At 37.2% G+C, this 17,911-nt stretch overlaps 1 protein-coding gene across 1 annotated transcript in view; it reads right to left on the bottom strand.

Moving 5' to 3' along the window:
- The window catches only part of LOC129267805 (uncharacterized), a 36,768-nt gene extending 21,076 nt beyond the window's left edge, over positions 1-15,692 (bottom strand). The window contains exons 1-10 of the mRNA XM_064105054.1: positions 10,440-15,692; positions 9,883-10,065; positions 9,175-9,332; positions 7,414-7,448; positions 6,270-6,605; positions 5,622-5,872; positions 3,380-3,508; positions 2,831-2,993; positions 2,111-2,144; positions 183-451 (exon numbers count right to left, since the gene is read on the bottom strand). Of these exons, the coding sequence (XP_063961124.1) occupies positions 183-451; positions 2,111-2,144; positions 2,831-2,993; positions 3,380-3,508; positions 5,622-5,872; positions 6,270-6,605; positions 7,414-7,448; positions 9,175-9,332; positions 9,883-10,065; positions 10,440-15,182 (6,301 nt within the window). The 5' untranslated portion in view covers positions 15,183-15,692. The remainder of the gene's footprint in view (positions 1-182; positions 452-2,110; positions 2,145-2,830; positions 2,994-3,379; positions 3,509-5,621; positions 5,873-6,269; positions 6,606-7,413; positions 7,449-9,174; positions 9,333-9,882; positions 10,066-10,439) is intronic.
- Positions 15,693-17,911: the final 2,219 nt, after the last annotated feature.

Genomic DNA, 17,911 nt, shown 5'->3' with positions numbered 1-17,911 from the left:
AAGCCAAGCGAGTCAGGCACCTCTACGGACACTCCCCACACGCACACCCCTGTAGAACCACATAGGCCTATACTGAACCATATACTGACCAAAATACGCTCACTGCCCAGACACCCATGAATTCACACGTTCGTACAGAAAATTATTAATACACATAAGCACTCCTGTTATCATTACCATACCTTCAGTAGGGGAATCCAGTGTTTCCATGATTGTGATGAGTTCTTCCTTCGCTGCTTGAACAGAGGTTTGTGTCTGCCGCCATCTTGTTAGCATGTCATATGAGGCCTTCTGTCTGTCTCTGTTTCTCTGGTATTCTATGGAATCCAGCTGTGTGATCGGGAAACCAAGGGCTACCCCTAAATCATAAAACTGATCCACTGTCATCTTTTCAGCAATGTTGAGGATATCAACATCCTGGAGGTCACCTTTTGAGACTTCCTCAACCACCCTGGAAGAAAGGGAAGTAATCAAAGCTAGACGAATGTTATTCGTTTATGAATTCAAATTAAGAATAGTTGACGGAAAAGGTATGTGCGAATAAAAACGTGAGCAGAATACATAGGTAAAGATAAATATAATGGACAATTACTGCCCCCATCAACATGATTTCCCCGTTTGATGTACTCAAGTCACGCATTTTCACATTTTCGCTAAAATCGTAGTTCAAAGTAGTATCGAACTATCTTGTAACCCACTCCGTGTATTTAAAGGATAAGTCCACCCCAACAAAAATTGATTAGAATAAAAATAGAAAAATCATTCAAGCAACCCACTGAACATATCATTAAAATCGGATCTAAAATAAGAAAGTTATGTCATTTTTAAGTTTCGCTCAATTTTACAAAAACAGTATGCACATCCAGGTAGGTATGCATCTGAGGGAACTGATGACGTCATCCACCCACTAGTCGTATGTATTTTATTATAAGAAATATGATGTATTCCAATTTTCTTTTCGTTGTCATGTCGTACAAAGTTTTATTCCTTCCTGAACATGTAGTATTACCATTGTTATAACATATTGTGGTTCGGTAAAGTTGTTGCTTAATGTCAAATCGGTGAAAATTGAAATATTGTATGATTCAAACAACAAAAAAACAAAAGAAATAGTGAGTGATGGACTTTGTCAACTCTCTCATTTGCATGTCATTGAGTTCTATATACAACTGTTTTGTGAAAAATAACCTAAACTTTAAAACGTCATTGCTTTCTTATTTTTCTTGATTGTAAAATAATGAAAATTTGTGACTTGGCTATTATGCATACTTATATATTCATGTACAATTACCATTAAAATCTCTTGCCAACTATTTTTAATAATCTCTTCAACACAAATGCCTCTTTCCATTCATACTTTACGCGTCATTCATCAGATCTTCACCAATATCTTCCAAAAACTAAAATTACCCAAAATTCTCTACGTTGTAGAGTAATTAAGTTGTGGAATGATCTAAATAATGATATTAAACAAAGTAAGACCCTAAATAAGTTTTTAAAAACTCTTAAAAGTTGATTTTTTTGCTCAGTATAAAAACTCCTGCCAATAGCACACTGTAGGTCACTATGATTTATAATTATTACTTCTAGTTTGCTTGTTTGTTTGTTTACTTCCCCTATGTTAGCCCATTGTTTCTTTCTTCTTTTTTTTTGTATTTCATTGTTATTTGTTGTTCACTCTTTATGTATGTATTATATTTGTTTGTATTTAATTGTACCATGGTGGTTCCCCACCCACAAGTTTTTTTAATGAAAACTTTTAGGGGCTCCCAATTCCATGTTTTTACCTAATTTGTATATACCTGTATTTTTATGATTGATTGGTTGAAATCAATTTTGATTTGAATTTGATTTGAATTTTTAATTTTAGATCCGATCTTTATGAACTTTTCAGCGTTATCTTGTTATATTTCTCTTTATTGATTAATATCAACATTTTTCTGTGGTGTACTTGACCTTTAACTTTGTTTGTGTGTGTTGTTATAATCGTAACGTTTGTTGCAGGAATACTTAACTGTTCTCTATCCCCATTACTGGGGATTCTTATACAAAGCCTAATAATGATATACTACATAAAGGAAGGGTAGAATATAATAAATATGCATCTTACCGTCCAAAGGGAGTGGCTTCCAAAGTCCATTCCTCTGCCGCAGAAAAAAGGGCAAGAAAAAACACCAAAAAATACAGGTAACTACTTGTGTATTGACATCATACGTGTAAATCAACTGCTGGCTAAAAGGAATTAAACATTCGATTTTAATGAGTTTGAAAATTATACACGAATATCCATGAATAATCGCTGAAGAGGGGGGTACCAATTGCAGAAAGAGATACATTGGCAACGCATTATAGAAAATAAATTACAGATTAGAATTCGATTACACTTTTAGAATTTCAGTTTCTTAATTTGTAACGTTCTATGCGAGGATCTTTCCATTATCGTGAATTTAAGAGAGGCAATCAAATGTCATTTTCTCAAAAAAATACAAATGGGTTTCAATGTGCATTCAGCATAGCAATAGACAAACTATCATTCACTCACTCTTAAAAAAATAAAAGTTTAAATCATCATGAACAACTAAAAATGGAAAGCTCTTATATGACGTGGAAATAAAAATTCTTAAATTTATGACAACTTTCTTAACCTTTCATGGATTTTCGTCCAACTTTGCAATTTTTCTGTTATTTTTACAACAAACCGTTCGTTAGGGTAATCTTCTCCTCTGGTCATTGTTTCGCGTGTCAGAAGTTTGTTATTTTGCATTGCAATTAGTCTGATCAAACTCCCCACCTTAAATAAAATTTTAAAAAATGCAATGACCATACATACCAGAGCATCTGATAACAAAGGTGAGTGATACTGAAAAATCGACCCGTTTCCCAGACTGGGTAAGAATGACTGTAACTCGAAGGTCCGTGTCATCTTCATGCATAGGCACCGGGAGAACAATTAGGTGTTGCATTCTTCTTTGAACGTCTTTGAGAAGGAGAACCTGCGTCCACAATGAAATAAAGGGTAAAAGGTATAAGTTTCAATTTTTAAGATGATAAAGACAAAGCGTTTCAAAATAAATAATAATAATAATATAGGGTATTTATGTTGCGCACATATCCACCTTGTTAGGTGCTCAAGGCGCTCCTATATTACCCGGCTAAGCTAGGCGTTCATAGCGCACACAGCTTTTTAAGGAATTACTTCCTACCGGTACCCATTTACCTCACCTGGGTTGAGTGCAGCACGTTGTGGATCAGTTTCTTGCTGAAGGAAATTACGCCATGGCTGGGATTCGAACCCACGACCCTCTGTTTCAAAGTCCGAAGCCTAATCCACTGGGCCACAACGCTCCACACACAGGCTACTGTAAAACAAAACAAATACCTTCTCGCCCACGGCATCGCCATCACGGTAGGATGTCACACTGACATCCCCTGCATTGGAGGCAATACTGATGGGTATAGAGGGATGGACCTTGTGGTAACACTGCTTCTTCTCCTCCTCTTGTATTTCCTGGTGAGCCAAAAACGAAATCGGATGTAAGAAATTAGATCTATTAGAAAAAAAATGCTGCATTGTAAATTTCACTAACACTTAAAGATGATGGGATTTATAGTTGTTTAAATGTACATTTATTAGATAATAACATATTACTGAAAACTTAAAGAATATGACAACAATAAGAATTGACAAAAGTAACTTTCGTAGGGGGAAAATACAAGTACACACATAGATCGGATGATAGGTTTCATATAGAAAAGACACAACTATCTGTTAGCTTTTACATCATGCTTAGTACTAAATTATCTGACAATTCTAAAATCGGCATATCAGGGGCCGCGGAGCGGGGGTGGGGAGGGGTTGTCGGGATTCAGCCCCTTCCCCACTTTTGTTCTATTCTAAAACCGTGTACGAAAACGTAAAATGACAATATGATTGCAAGTTTTGCATGGTGAGCCCCGCTGCCACGGCCCCTGCATATACACTGACATTGATTGATTGATTGAATTCATTTATTTTCCATTAAAAATATACAAAGTCAAGAATATACAAACAAACATTACAATTCAATACAGTTCATTATATGTAAATATATATATATATATATATATTTATCAGGAAAATTGAATGCCCATGAAAGCAGTATGCTTGTTAAGTTGGGTCACCCCAAAATATATTAATCGGTAAATGATAGAATACAAAATACAGTTATTTGAAATACTTAACGGATAAAACTTTTATCAATGATAAAGATATATTGAATTTACATGATACTTACAACTTATAACCAAACCCACCCGCCCCCCCCCCCATGCATGTATGTATGTAAGTATGTAAAGAACAGTTATGTACATATTAATAAGCGTCAAGGAGTTGCCTTTTTAACTGTTGTTTGAATGAAGATAATAAAGATGAGTTTCTGACATTCATTGGTAAAGAATGCAATATGTCTGGACCAGTGTGGCGGATAGACCTATGTGCTGTGGTTGTGATTGGATTTGCTAGATGAGAATTGAGTGAATTTCTTGTGTCATAGGAATGAATATCACGATTAAGTGTAAACATGGTATAACAATAATTAGGTAGCATATTCTGTGTTAGTTTATACATGAATATTCCGATTTGTAATTTATTAATATCGTGAATTTTTTAAAGACCGACATTTTTTATCTAGGATTTGTGTGTGCTAGATAATGAGATTTTGTACATAGTCTAAAAGCTTTCTTTTGGAGTAATAATATCGAATCGAGGTGTATTTTGTTCCCATTTCCCCCAAGCGATATTGCCATATGACGAATATGATAAAATAAATGATTTATATAAAAGAAGTAAAACATTTTTGTGAACAAGTATCTTATTTTATAAAGAATTCCAAAAAAGCAAGATGCAAGAATCGATATATTATTAACATGGTTATTCCAATTCAAAGTTTCATCGAAGGTAATGCCCAAAAACTTGACATGGTCTTTCCTTTCTATGACTGTATTATTAATGTTGATATTAGGGCAAGAAGTAATCTTCTTATTTTTGGAGTGAAATACAATGAACTTTGTTTTGTTGATGTTAAGAACAAGTTTATTTAATTGAAACCAGTTAACAAGTTTGGGAGTTCGTGGCTGAATGTGTCTATTGTACGATTTAGATCAGAATGAGAAAATAAAAGTGTTGTGTCATCTGCAAATAAGAAGTGGGATAATTTTTTTGAATTGTTCATGATATCATTAATATATATATATATATATATATAGATATATATATATATATAAAATAACAGTGGTCCCAATATTGATCCCTGTGGAACACCCGTCTTTTGCTGCATGATGTTTGATGATGATAAGTTGTAAATTGTTGTCTGTTAGTCAGATAATCATTGAACCAGGATAGTGGTGTTCCCCGTACTCCGTAATGTTGGAGTTTATAAAATCGAGTGGGTTAGGGTGTCGAATGCCTTACTAAGATCGATGAATAAAGCAACTGCAAACTGTTTGCATGAAATAGCATTAGAAATTCTGTCATATAAGTCAACAATTGCTAATTCCGTAGAGTGGTGTTTACGGAATCCATACTGGCAAGGTGTTATAATCTTACATTTTTCAGAAAATAAAACAATTGATTGTATACCTACCACATCCATTCCAGGAATATCCTCATGAAGACGAAGGTGGACACCAATCTCCTGTCCTCTTTTTATTCCATCTGGAGTATACGGTGTGCACATGAATCGGCGTTTAATCACATGCTGCTCAAGGGGAATAAGAACCCACCACTCAGCACTGTGGTCGATATACAGCTCAAGGTGTCTCTTGTAGACCTTGCAGTATGGTGGCTTGTCAGCTGGAGTGTCGGATGAACTGCTTCTTGAAGTTCGTGGCAGATCTGGATTTGAGGTCACAAAAATACATTTGCTGTTAACCTCTTTGGTAAAACTGAGTGTCTAGTCCTAATACAGAAACAAAACTGTGTCCTTAGCAGCACTCCTTCAAATAATTATATGAATTTAATACAAATAAAATTATAATAAAAATAAAAACATGAATAAAATATAGTAATAAATCATCAATTGATCCATTAGTCAAACTACCCAACTTATAACTCGGGTTAACATCAGGATTGTGTTTATTACAGGACAGTCGATTTCTTAGCCCTTCTAAATAACTCAGCTTACGTGATGTAAGTAAAAGTAAACGCAAGTTTGTGATTATTAGTAATCATCATTTCATGGATCCAAGTGATATTCAGATATTGTAAAACTTTACCCTCACTAAAAACTTACCATTCACTGAATCCCATTCATATGACACAACATCTGGCTTTACTTCGGCTGGGTTGGCAACTAGTGTGGCGTGTGGTATCCTGATCTTTGCAGGTTTGAGGAATACCATGTTTGGAGGATCACATCTGATCCCGTAGCAGGCCACGGATTCATCATCTTGTATCTCGTCGCTTGGAGGGTCTCGAAGGAGGGTTAGTGTGATCTCTCGTGATTCTCCCTGAAGCAAAGCATTGGGTGGGATGTACATTGACAAGCCATGGTCCTCTTGTAATATATCCTGAGAGATATTTTTGTCGACTCTGACGCGACTTGCAGTAGATCCAGCTTGTTTTTCAGCTTTGTGTAATAACCATTAGGTAAGAAATATTTTTTTTAACACAAATCAAGATATATCCATTAAAACTCTCAATAACATTTACAGCCAAACTTGCCACCCCTGAATAATCGGTGTTATAGACTCCTAATTGCTCAGAAACTTGATATCATGATGGAAAAGTCGAATGCTAATTCCGCTTAAAGCGGAGATTCATTATATATATATTATATATATATATATATATATATATATATATATATATATATATATATATATATATATATATATATATATATTAATCAACAAACCCCTGTTATGATATTGATTACGAACTGAACAGTGTCGCGGCGGACGCTTTCTATTGAAGAGAAGAATAGGAAGGAAAAAAACTGTTAAACCAACAAAAATATAATAGTAAATTTTGCTAACCCGTTATTGTTTTTGGTACATTCAAAAATTGAAAGAAAATGTCCGCACAGTTTTAGTACTCTATATAAAGAAAGGGTTAGATTGATTTTCATTTACACTTTGGAAAAAAAAAATTGATGAAAATATGTTTTAATATTATTCGATCAATCATTTGAAGAATCTGAAATATAATGTTCTGTGATGCTGTTTTTTCTGTCAGCGGCAGGAATATCTCGATTGTTAGCCGTCAAAATTCTGATAACCGTAATACCTTAGGGCTAATCATGATTATGGTGATAATTGTGCTTTTACCGGTTTTTAATACAAACATTTTTATGGAATTAATGGTCGGTAATTTAATGTTATGTATTTTACGATTTCATAGAAACATGGAAAACATAAATGTACGAGACTTCTTACCTCGATAAAACTTTATGTCTTCAAGGGAATTTAATCTGAAAAGGGGGAATAATTTCGATATCAATGACACAGTATTAATTATCATTCTAAATATCAGAAGTATATATTTCAACAAAGATAATTTATTTATAAACTTATTTATAGTTTATTAATACACTCACAAGAGTTAGATTTTGATTTAACTCTTAGCTCTTTGTGCGCCTTGACCACTCTACAGAAGGGGATTTAGCGCTTTATAACTCACATTATTATTATCATTATTATTATTATTATCATTATTATAAGCAATGCCGAGTGCCGCACAAACGTAGTAACCGTATCGCCCTATTCGATAAGTGTACAATAATTTAAAAGACACTTCGCATAGCGCCAAAGTAGAGGAATTTAACACATCAGATAAGTTTGCGTAAAGTCATTCCATCATTTATTGGAACCAAGGCTGAACATAGCCGACTATAAAATTACATATATTGGCGTAGGTGGAGTCCGACCACTTGACTTTATTTTGCTTCATCAGGTGCCGAGTGGTTTAAAGCACCTCGTTGCAGTGGCGTATGCCTGTTATCATAGGGGGAGGGGACAGAGCCAAAATTTTCCCCGTAACTCCGTCTAGAGTTAGGGACATCGCTAGGATTTCAGTTAAGGGCCGGTAATGAGCACCGGAAGCGCGCTCCCTTGAGGGGGTGCAGGGAAGGGGCGTGTCCCTCGCGAGAAGCGTGGAAGTTCTATCCGACGTTCCTATGAATCGTTCCTTGTCTGCTCCCGCTCATCTTAATACGTCCTCTGCATGTTTTAGGGGGAAGGGGTAGAGCCAAAGTTTTTCCCGGTGAAAGTATAGATGGATTTCATTTTATGGGGCGGCAGTGAGCATGCGCAAGTGGCGAAACACCAAACACTTAATACAGAGCGCGCGAAGGGCGCTCCCTATATGGGGGGGGGGGGTCCCTCCCACACAAAGCACGGAAGCTCCGACGTTTTCTTCGAATTGTTCCTTGTCTGCTCCCTCTCCTCTTACATTCTACGGCTGTTACTGGGGGGGGGGGCAAATAATCCCCGGTAACTAAATTTAGAATCAGTGGCGTTGCAACGATTTCATTTTAGGGGGCGGTGGTGAGTACGCGAATCGTGAGAAACACTTACTGCGCGCAAAAAACGGCTCTCTAGGTGGGGGGGGGGGTGCAGGGAGGCGTTTTTTCCACTACTTTCAGTATAAACTTACGTTGTTTAATTTCATTGACACTACTTAATCATTAAAAATGATGGGGCTTATCAATAGACGAACAAAAGCAGTGTACCCCCCCCCCCGGGTCGTTGTATTTGTAAGATAGAAAGAAAAGAGCACTGAACGCAATTGTAAAGGGATTTTTTTAAAAGAGAAAATGGGAATATTTGGATGTTCTTCATAGAGTGGGGGTCCTTCTTCTTGGAGGGGTACCCCTCGGTCAGTGGGAGTATAATTGTTTTCGGCTGCAAAGTTCTTAGAACTGGAATATGAAGATTGTCTGATATAGAGTAAAAGTGAAAACTCTTTTTAAAGCAATAAAACATGATAAACCTAATATTTGTTTTTATTGTCGTTATTATTCACCATTATTATCACTATCATCATGACTTGATATAAAATAAGTTATCAAAGATATTTTGGACATTTTATAGGAATTTTCAGGTCTGCGTTTTTGTATATGAATTGTGTATAGAATAATTTAATACATGTATGTACATAAGGTTTCGCAATTAGGAATTTAAGTATAAAAAAATTACCTTGACAATATCATCTGTCTGACCACTTCATCCTTGGCATAATGGATTGGCAGTTTACCTGACTTGTCTTCCACATCTATCTTGGCTCTGTTGTCAAGGAGATAGAACACTAAGGCTTTCTCAGGTGCAAGTTCTCCGCCGTAAAATTCATCAGAAATCTGAAACATACCAGAAATATGCCCCAAGCTCAAGCCACCAGATATAATTTAGGCTTAAATATGTAAACACACTAGAGTTTGTTTTAAAGAGTACTGAAACATTTTTGAAAATATATTGTGTCATTAATTTTTTTTTTCAATTTTTTTATCGATATCTATTTCTTAATCGTTATTTTTCGGGAGGGATAAGTTGGGGTCTCATACATAATTAGGAGCTGAAGGAAAATTATCATGAGTGTCCATTCTAGAAATGACATAGAAACAAAAGCTTTCCCTTAAAAAATCAATCTATAAATAAGAAAATAAAAAAAAAAAAAAAAAAAAATACACTCACACATCCGCATAAACCAAGTTACGTGGCTTGGAAAGTTGAGATCAGTTACAAGTTCTAGAAAAAAATTATGGATACCCCGAGGGATCCGTTCCTCAAAAAAGCCAAGGTTTATGATAGGTAACGTTTATTATTATATAAAACAATGAAACTTGCATAGCTTATCATCTTGTACATGGTTAGTTTATTCGTACGCTGACAATGTTGAATATTACTCACCTTTCTTAGTGTGTCACTATATTGCACTTTTCTCTCCGTCCTGTCGCAAAGTTTGATTGCTTCATGAAGACACGTCTGACCGTCTGCTGACTGGACATTGAGATCTGCTCCACGATTGACTAGACACTCAACAACAAATGTATGACCCTCTTGTATGGCATGATGAAAATAACTGTTGATGACCTGGGCAGAAATCGTTTTCAAAATTTATTCTTAAGCGTATTGAATAATGAATAGAATATTTAAAGAGATTTCTTTTTAATTTCAAAATTCAAATCATTTAGGGCATGAAAACTTTACTATTCTATTATCATCATTTTGTGTCTCCTATTGGTTTTTTTTTAATGTTTGATGTTTTAATTTAAGTTTGAATTTTAATGTTGTGTTAAATGTTTAGTTGTTGTGTTTGATGAACTAGTTATGTTTCAATCCTGGTAAAAAAATCTAAAAAATGGAGTAAGCTTGGTTAAATCAGGTGATTAGAGGTGCTAAACAAAATATCAAACTGCTTGTCATGCATCAAAATAGAGAGTACGTTATTAGTATAATGAGCTTACCTCGGATGGGGAACACGTGGCTAGAATCCCAGCGATTTGTTCGTACCTAAACAGCAAAGACAGTCCTAGGGGAGTCGTTCTGTGGATGCCGTCTAGTTCAGGACGCGCCCCTGGTGCCAACAGAACGGGGACGCTATTTAGGCGACCATCCTGCACAGTAGAGAGTAATTTTACACAACCATCAGCGATTCCCTGGTCGGCTTTAGCTCCTTGGCTTATCAGATATTCAATGATTTCAACATGGCTATTCTGGACAGCAAACAGCAGTGAAGTGTGACCATCATTATTTTCTTTATTCACCTCAGCTCTTTGATTAACTAGATGCATGGTGACATCAAGGTGTCCATTCGCAGCTGCAAGATGTAAAGCAGTCAAACCAGTCTTATCTCCGCTATTCACTATACCTCCTTGACCGATGAGATATTTAGTGATATCTAGATAACCATTCTCAGATCCAAAATGTAATGCAGTCCGTCCAGTGTCATGTTGAATATTTACGTCAGCACCTTCACTGATGAGGCATTTGGTGATATCATGGTGGCCATTCGCAGCAGCGATGTGCAATGCAGTCCATCCCGTATTATCCCCTTTATTCAAACTAGCTCCTAGTCGAACGAGGTATTTGATGACATGAATATGACCACTGTTGACTGCACTGTGTAATGCACTCCAATCAGTTCTATCACCTTTATTCACATCTGCACCATGACTGATGAGATGTTTAGTGACATCAAGATTGCCTTTCTCAGCAGCAATGTGTAAAGCAGTCCAACCTGTAGTATCCCCTTTATTCACGTCAGCGCCTTGATTGATGAGATATTTCACGACATCTAGATGACCATTCTGCACCGTAAGGTGCAATGCAGTCCTACCACACTTTCCCTCTTCATTTACCTCAACCCCTTTACTAATAAGGTATGATGTGACATCAATATGTCCATTTTCTGCTGCAAAATGTAATGCAATCTGATTTGTAACATCCCTTTTGTTCATGTCAGCTCCATTACCGATGAGATATTTGGCGACTTCAAAATGTCCCTTCTCAGCTGCACCGTGTAATGCAGTCCAACCGGAATTGTTCCCTCTATTCACTTCACCTTCTTGACTGATGAAATATTTGATGATATCGAGATGAGCATTGTAAGCTGCAATTTGGAATGGAGTGCAACTTGTCTTATCCCCTCTATTCACTTTAGCTCCCTTGCTGATGAGATGTTTGGTTACATCAAGATGACCATTCTGAGCTGCAAAGTGTAATGCAGTCCAACCATCTTTTTTCTCTCTATTCACTTCAGCTCCTTGAATGGTGAGATATTTGGTGACATCAAGATGACCATTTTGAGCTGCAATGTGTAATGCAGTCCAACCGTATTTTCCCTCTCTATTCACATCAGCTCCTTGACTGATGAGATGTTTGGTGACATCAAGATGACCATTCTGAGCTGCAATGTGTAATGCAGTCCAACCATCTTCGTCCTTTCTATTTACTTCAGCTCCTTGACTGATGAGTTGTTTGGTGACATCAAGATGGCCACTCTCAGCTGCAATGTATAATGCAGTACTACCATCATCATTCCCTTTGTTCACATCAGCTCCTTGACTGATGAGATGTTTGGTGACATCAAGATGACCATTCTGAGCTGCAATGTGTAATGCAGTCGAACCATCTTCTTCCTTTCTATTTACTTCAGCTCCTTGACTGATGAGTTGTTTGGTGACATCAAGATGGCCACTCTCAGCTGCAATGTATAATGCAGTACTACCATCATCATTCCCTTTGTTCACATCAGCTCCTTGACTGATGAGATGTTTGGTGACATCAAGATGACTATTTTGAGCTGCAATGTGTAATGCAGTCCAACCACCTTCTTCCTTTCTATTTACTTCAGCTCCTTGACTGATGAGATGTTTGGTGACATCAAGATGCCCATTCTGAGCTGCAATGTGTAATGCAGTCCAAACATCTTCTTCCTTTCTATTTACTTCAGCTCCTTGACTGATGAGTTGTTTGGTGACATCAAGATGGCCACTCTCAGCTGCAATGTATAATGCAGTACTACCATTATCGCTCCTTTTATTCACATCAGCTCCTTGACTGATGAGTTCTTTGGTGGCATCAAGATGACCATTCTGAGCTGCAATGTGTAATGAAGTCCAACCATCTTTTTCCTCTCTATTCACATCAGCTCCTTGACTGATGAGATGTTTGGTGACATCAAGATGTCCATTCTGAGCTGCAATGTGTAATGCAGTCCAACCATCTTCTTCCTTTCTATTTACTTCAGCTCCTTGACTGATGAGTTGTTTGGTGACATCAAGATGGCCACTCTCAGCTGCAATGTATAATGCAGTACTACCATCATCATTCCCTTTGTTCACATCAGCTCCTTGACTGATGAGATGTTTGGTGACATCAAGATGACTATTTTGAGCTGCAATGTGTAATGCAGTCCAACCACCTTCTTCCTTTCTATTTACTTCAGCTCCTTGACTGATGAGATGTTTGGTGACATCAAGATGCCCATTCTGAGCTGCAATGTGTAATGCAGTCCAACCATCTTCTTCCTTTCTATTTACTTCAGCTCCTTGACTGATGAGTTGTTTGGTGACATCAAGATGGCCACTCTCAGCTGCAATGTATAATGCAGTACTACCATTATCGCTCCTTTTATTCACATCAGCTCCTTGACTGATGAGTTCTTTGGTGGCATCAAGATGACCATTCTGAGCTGCAATGTGTAATGAAGTCCAACCATCTTCTTCCTTTCTATTTACTTCAGCTCCTTGACTGATGAGTTGTTTGGTGACATCAAGATGGCCACTCTCAGCTGCAATGTATAATGCAGTACTACCATTATTATTCCCTTTATGCACATCAGCACCCTGGCTGATGAGATGTTTGGTGACATCAAGATGACCATTATGAACTGCAATGTGTAATGCAGTCCAACCATCTTCTTTCTCTCTATTCACATCAGCTTCTTGACTGATGAGATGTTTGGTGACATCCAGATGTCTATTCTGAGCTGCGATGTGTAATGCAGTCCAACCATCTTTTTCCTCTCTATTCACATCAGCTCCTTGACTGATGAGATGTTTGGTGACATCAAGATGTCCATTCTGAGCTGCAATGTATAATGCAGTACTACCATTATTATTCCCTTCATGCACATCAGCACCCTGGCTGATGAGATGTTTGGTGACATCAAGATGACCATTATGAGCTGCAATGTGTAATGCAGTCCAACCATCTTCTTTCTCTCTATTCACATCAGCTCCTTGACTGATGAGATGTTTGGTGACATCAATATGACCATTCTGAGCTGCGATGTGTAATGCAGTCAAACCATCTTTTTCCTCTCTATTCACATCAGCTCCTTGACTGATGAGATGTTTGGTGACATCAAGATGTCCATTCTGAGCTGCAATGTATAATGCAGTACTACCATTAATATTCCCTTTATGCACATCAGCACCCTGGCTGATAAGATGTTTGGTGACATCAAGATGACCATTATGAGCTGCAATGTGTAATGCAGTCCAACCATCTTCTTTCTCTCTATTCACATCAGCTCCTTGACTGATGAGATGTTTGGTGACATCAAGATGTCTATTCTGAGCTGCGATGTGTAATGCAGTCCAACCATCTTTTTCCTCTCTATTCACATCAGCTCCTTGACTGATGAGATGTTTGGTGACATCAATATGACCATTCTGAGCTGCGATGTGTAATGCAGTCAAACCATATTTTTCCTCTCTATTCACATCAGCTCCTTGACTGATGAGATGTTTGGTGACATCAAGATGTCCATTCTGAGCTGCAATGTATAATGCAGTACTACCATTATTATTCCCTTTATGCACATCAGCACCCTGGCTGATGAGATGTTTGGTGACATCAAGATGACCATTATGAGCTGCAATGTATAATGCAGTCCAACCATCTTTTTTCTCTCTATTGACATCAGCACCCTGGCTGATGAGATGTTTGGTGACATCAAGATGACCATTCCCAGCTGCAATGTGTAATGCAGTCAAGCCATCTTTTCCCTCTCTATTCACATCAGCTCCTTGACTGATGAGATGCTTGGTGACATCAAGATGACCATTCTGAGCTGCAATGTGTAATGCAGTCCAACCATCTTTTTTCTCTCTATTGACATCAGCACCCTGGCTGATGAGATGTTTGGTGACATCAAGATGACCATTCTGAGCTGCAATATATAATGCAGTACTACCATTATTATCTCCTTTATGCACATCAGCACCCTGGCTGATGAGATGTTTGGTGACATCAAGATGACTATTATGAGCTGCAATGTGTAATGCAGTCCAACCATCTTTTTTCTCTCTATTGACATCAGCACCCTGGCTGATGAGATGTTTGGTGACATCAAGTTGACCATTATGAGCTGCAATGTGTAATGCAGTCCAACCATCTTTTTGCTCTCTATTCACTTCACCTCCATGACTGAAAATTATTTTCATGACATTAAGAAGTCCCTGTGAGGCAGCAAGATGTAAGGGTGTTCTTCCCTCTGAGGTAGTCTTTTCGACATCAGCTCCGTTTTCAATGAGAAACTCAATGGTGTCCTTTTGGTCATTAATAACTCCAATATGTAAACACGTGTTTCCATCTTGGTCTGCTTGGTGTATGTCAGCTCCTTTTTTGATTAGATGCTTTACTTTCCTAATCTTCCCTTTTGATACTGCTTTGTGTAAATCTTGAGTCACGTCATCCATACTCTTTTAATACCGGTACACCGAATATTAAGCACCTCTCATCGAAATAAAACTATTTCAATTTGAATCGCGAACTTATTGTCTTGATTCAACTGAGTGTTGTCTCCTTGTCGTGCCTTGCATAGCCCATGTCAGAAGGAGGGGGAGGGGGGTTTCGAAACGGTGATGCCTATATTCTATGTGAAACAAATATTTATGCATCTTCTAGCAACGGTGAATCAGAAAGTTGGCTTACAGCGTAGTCGAGCACTAGACCCCTTTGCAGTAATCATATTCCTGTAGCGATTCACGCCGTGTTACCATAGGGTACCAATGTTGTATCGTAATAAAGCAAATATAAATTGATTGTAGTGATGATCATCACTGGTGTAACATACAGGTGAAAATGCTAGTGATAATTGGGGAGAATACAGTACCGCAATTTCATTGCCTCGTTGAATGTCAATACCAATATACATGTAGGCATACTGTTTAAACAATATTAATCTAACTACTCTCATTTACCATGATTGCAGTGATCATTTATGGTGGACAGAGTGCACTTTGTAATCGTTACGTTATTTGTTTAAAGGAATAGCATAATTTACTTATCTAAACTTGGGAATAAGACTTTGGACTTGGTTATTTGGTTCATGTTGATCTAATGCGCCCAATAATTGAAGATAGTTGTCAATTATTGTCTAAAGTCAACAACAAGAAATCTTCATTGTTTGATCAAATTACTGAACTAGTCCTACATTATTCTTTCAATGGCAATTAGTACTTAAACCATAAGCGGATCCATGGGGGCCGAGGGGCCCACCCCCCCCCCCCCCCCCTATTGGCGGAGCAAAAAAAAAGGGGGGAAATAGGAGGAAAAGGAGAGGAGCAAGACGAGGGAATAAAATAAAGATGAGGGGAAGACTTTGACAATTAAAAGAATCTTTCATATCTCTATATAAACAATTCGCTTGCGCTTCGCTTTCGCATTGCCTGTTAGTTGATTTCCATATTTTGAATATGGAGCTTAAAATCAAGTCAATATACAAAACACATCTTACGTTGGAAATCGAACTTTCATTATTTTGTGTGTTTTACAAATTGATTTTTTTTAAGTAGGTTTTATCGTCTGGATACTAATACTTTCTGCTCGCGCTGGTCGCTCGCAAATTTCAATTTATTAGGCACCTATTTTTTCGTATATTCCATAAAGTTGTCAAAATATCCCTCTTGATGTCTCATTGTCAAAACGTATTAGCTAGCGCTGCACGCTCGCATTTTGATTCGCGAGTTATGTATTTCTCAATATTGATTATACAACAAACTACTTAAAATCCATTCTATCATCCAGTTTCAGATCACAATATCAAACGTTTCCTGCTCGTGGTTTGTGCTCGCAGTGTACATGTATCATTAATGTAGGAAGATCCCATGTCATGCATATTACTCATCCTTTTTATGATTTACAAGATATTAATAGAGTGCCCCGTTTTTAGGTCTAAGTCTCAAATTTTCCGCTCGCGCTCGCATCAATCAATTAGTTATATAGCCATCCTGCTTCACGTTTACAAAAATTGATAAAATCTTTCATTCTTTATGTATAAATGTAATAAAATGTTCAGCTTGCGCTAGCATTATTTGATTGTTAAAATGTATAACGTCTTCATGGCTAAAAGTGCAAGCATTCCTTATTCATTCATTCATTTATTTATTCATTTTCCAACAAATTTTATAATGAAATAATTACAATATATAAATATAAATACCTTAACAGGTACATTTTCAATAACTTCAAAACGTATACAAAACTTTTTGCTCGCGCTTTGCCCTCGCATTATTAATGTAAGGAAGATCCCTAATTACTCATCTTTTTCGTGATTTACAAAACACAAATATAGTGTTTCGTTCAGTGGGTCTAAATCTCGAAATTTTCCGCTCGCGCTTTGCGCTCGCATCAATTGTTTAGTTATATACCTATTATGTTTAAGTTACAAAAAGTGCTTAGAATTTCCATCCTTTGGGTAAAAATGTCAGAAAATTTCAGCTCACACTTCGCACTCGCATAATTTGATTGGTGAAATATGTAGCGTCTTCATGGCTAACTGCAATCAGTCTTTAACAGCTCCCTTTTCCATTAGTTCATTACAATCTGCTCGCGCTCCGCGTTCTAGTAATTATTTAGCTGCATGCGCATCTTTTTCAAGATAAAAAAATTCTCAGAATGTTAAAATTTTAGGAAAAAATACATAAAATTTCCAAAACAATTAGCTCGCGCTCGCATTATATAAAACAAGGATTATGATATTACACATTTATGTTGATGTATAAGAATAAAGCTAAAAGCTGACTATTAGGACTATCCCTTCAAAAAATCAAACAAAAATTTTCTTCGAGCGGCCGACCGGGGAAAATAATTTATGACTGAAAATGATTCCGCCACCCCCCCCCCCCTCCCTATTGGCGAAGGCTGCATCCGGCCATATTTAACGGTTGCAATTTAGGCTCACGCGTATTTATCTCCATTACCAAACTTGATGTAATTATTTAAGCATATTAATAGAAAGTATATCATAGCTGCCCAAACTCTGTAATTTATCTGGCGTGTGATTTATTTCATTACTTACTTTCTTTGCAGCAATAGATTCCTACATATTAATTCAGTTTCCCTGTAGCCTCGTTCAGACGTGGGCTCTTACAGCATACTTTCATAATGCAGGGATTCAATTGCAAAGATGTTTATGTGAGCACGT

The sequence above is a fragment of the Lytechinus pictus genome, chromosome 9 (genome assembly GCF_037042905.1).
Source record: "Lytechinus pictus isolate F3 Inbred chromosome 9, Lp3.0, whole genome shotgun sequence".
NCBI classification, from domain to species: domain Eukaryota; kingdom Metazoa; phylum Echinodermata; class Echinoidea; order Temnopleuroida; family Toxopneustidae; genus Lytechinus; species Lytechinus pictus.
Note: the sequence above shows the minus strand (reverse complement) of the source record. Positions and strands in the feature narration are given on the sequence as shown.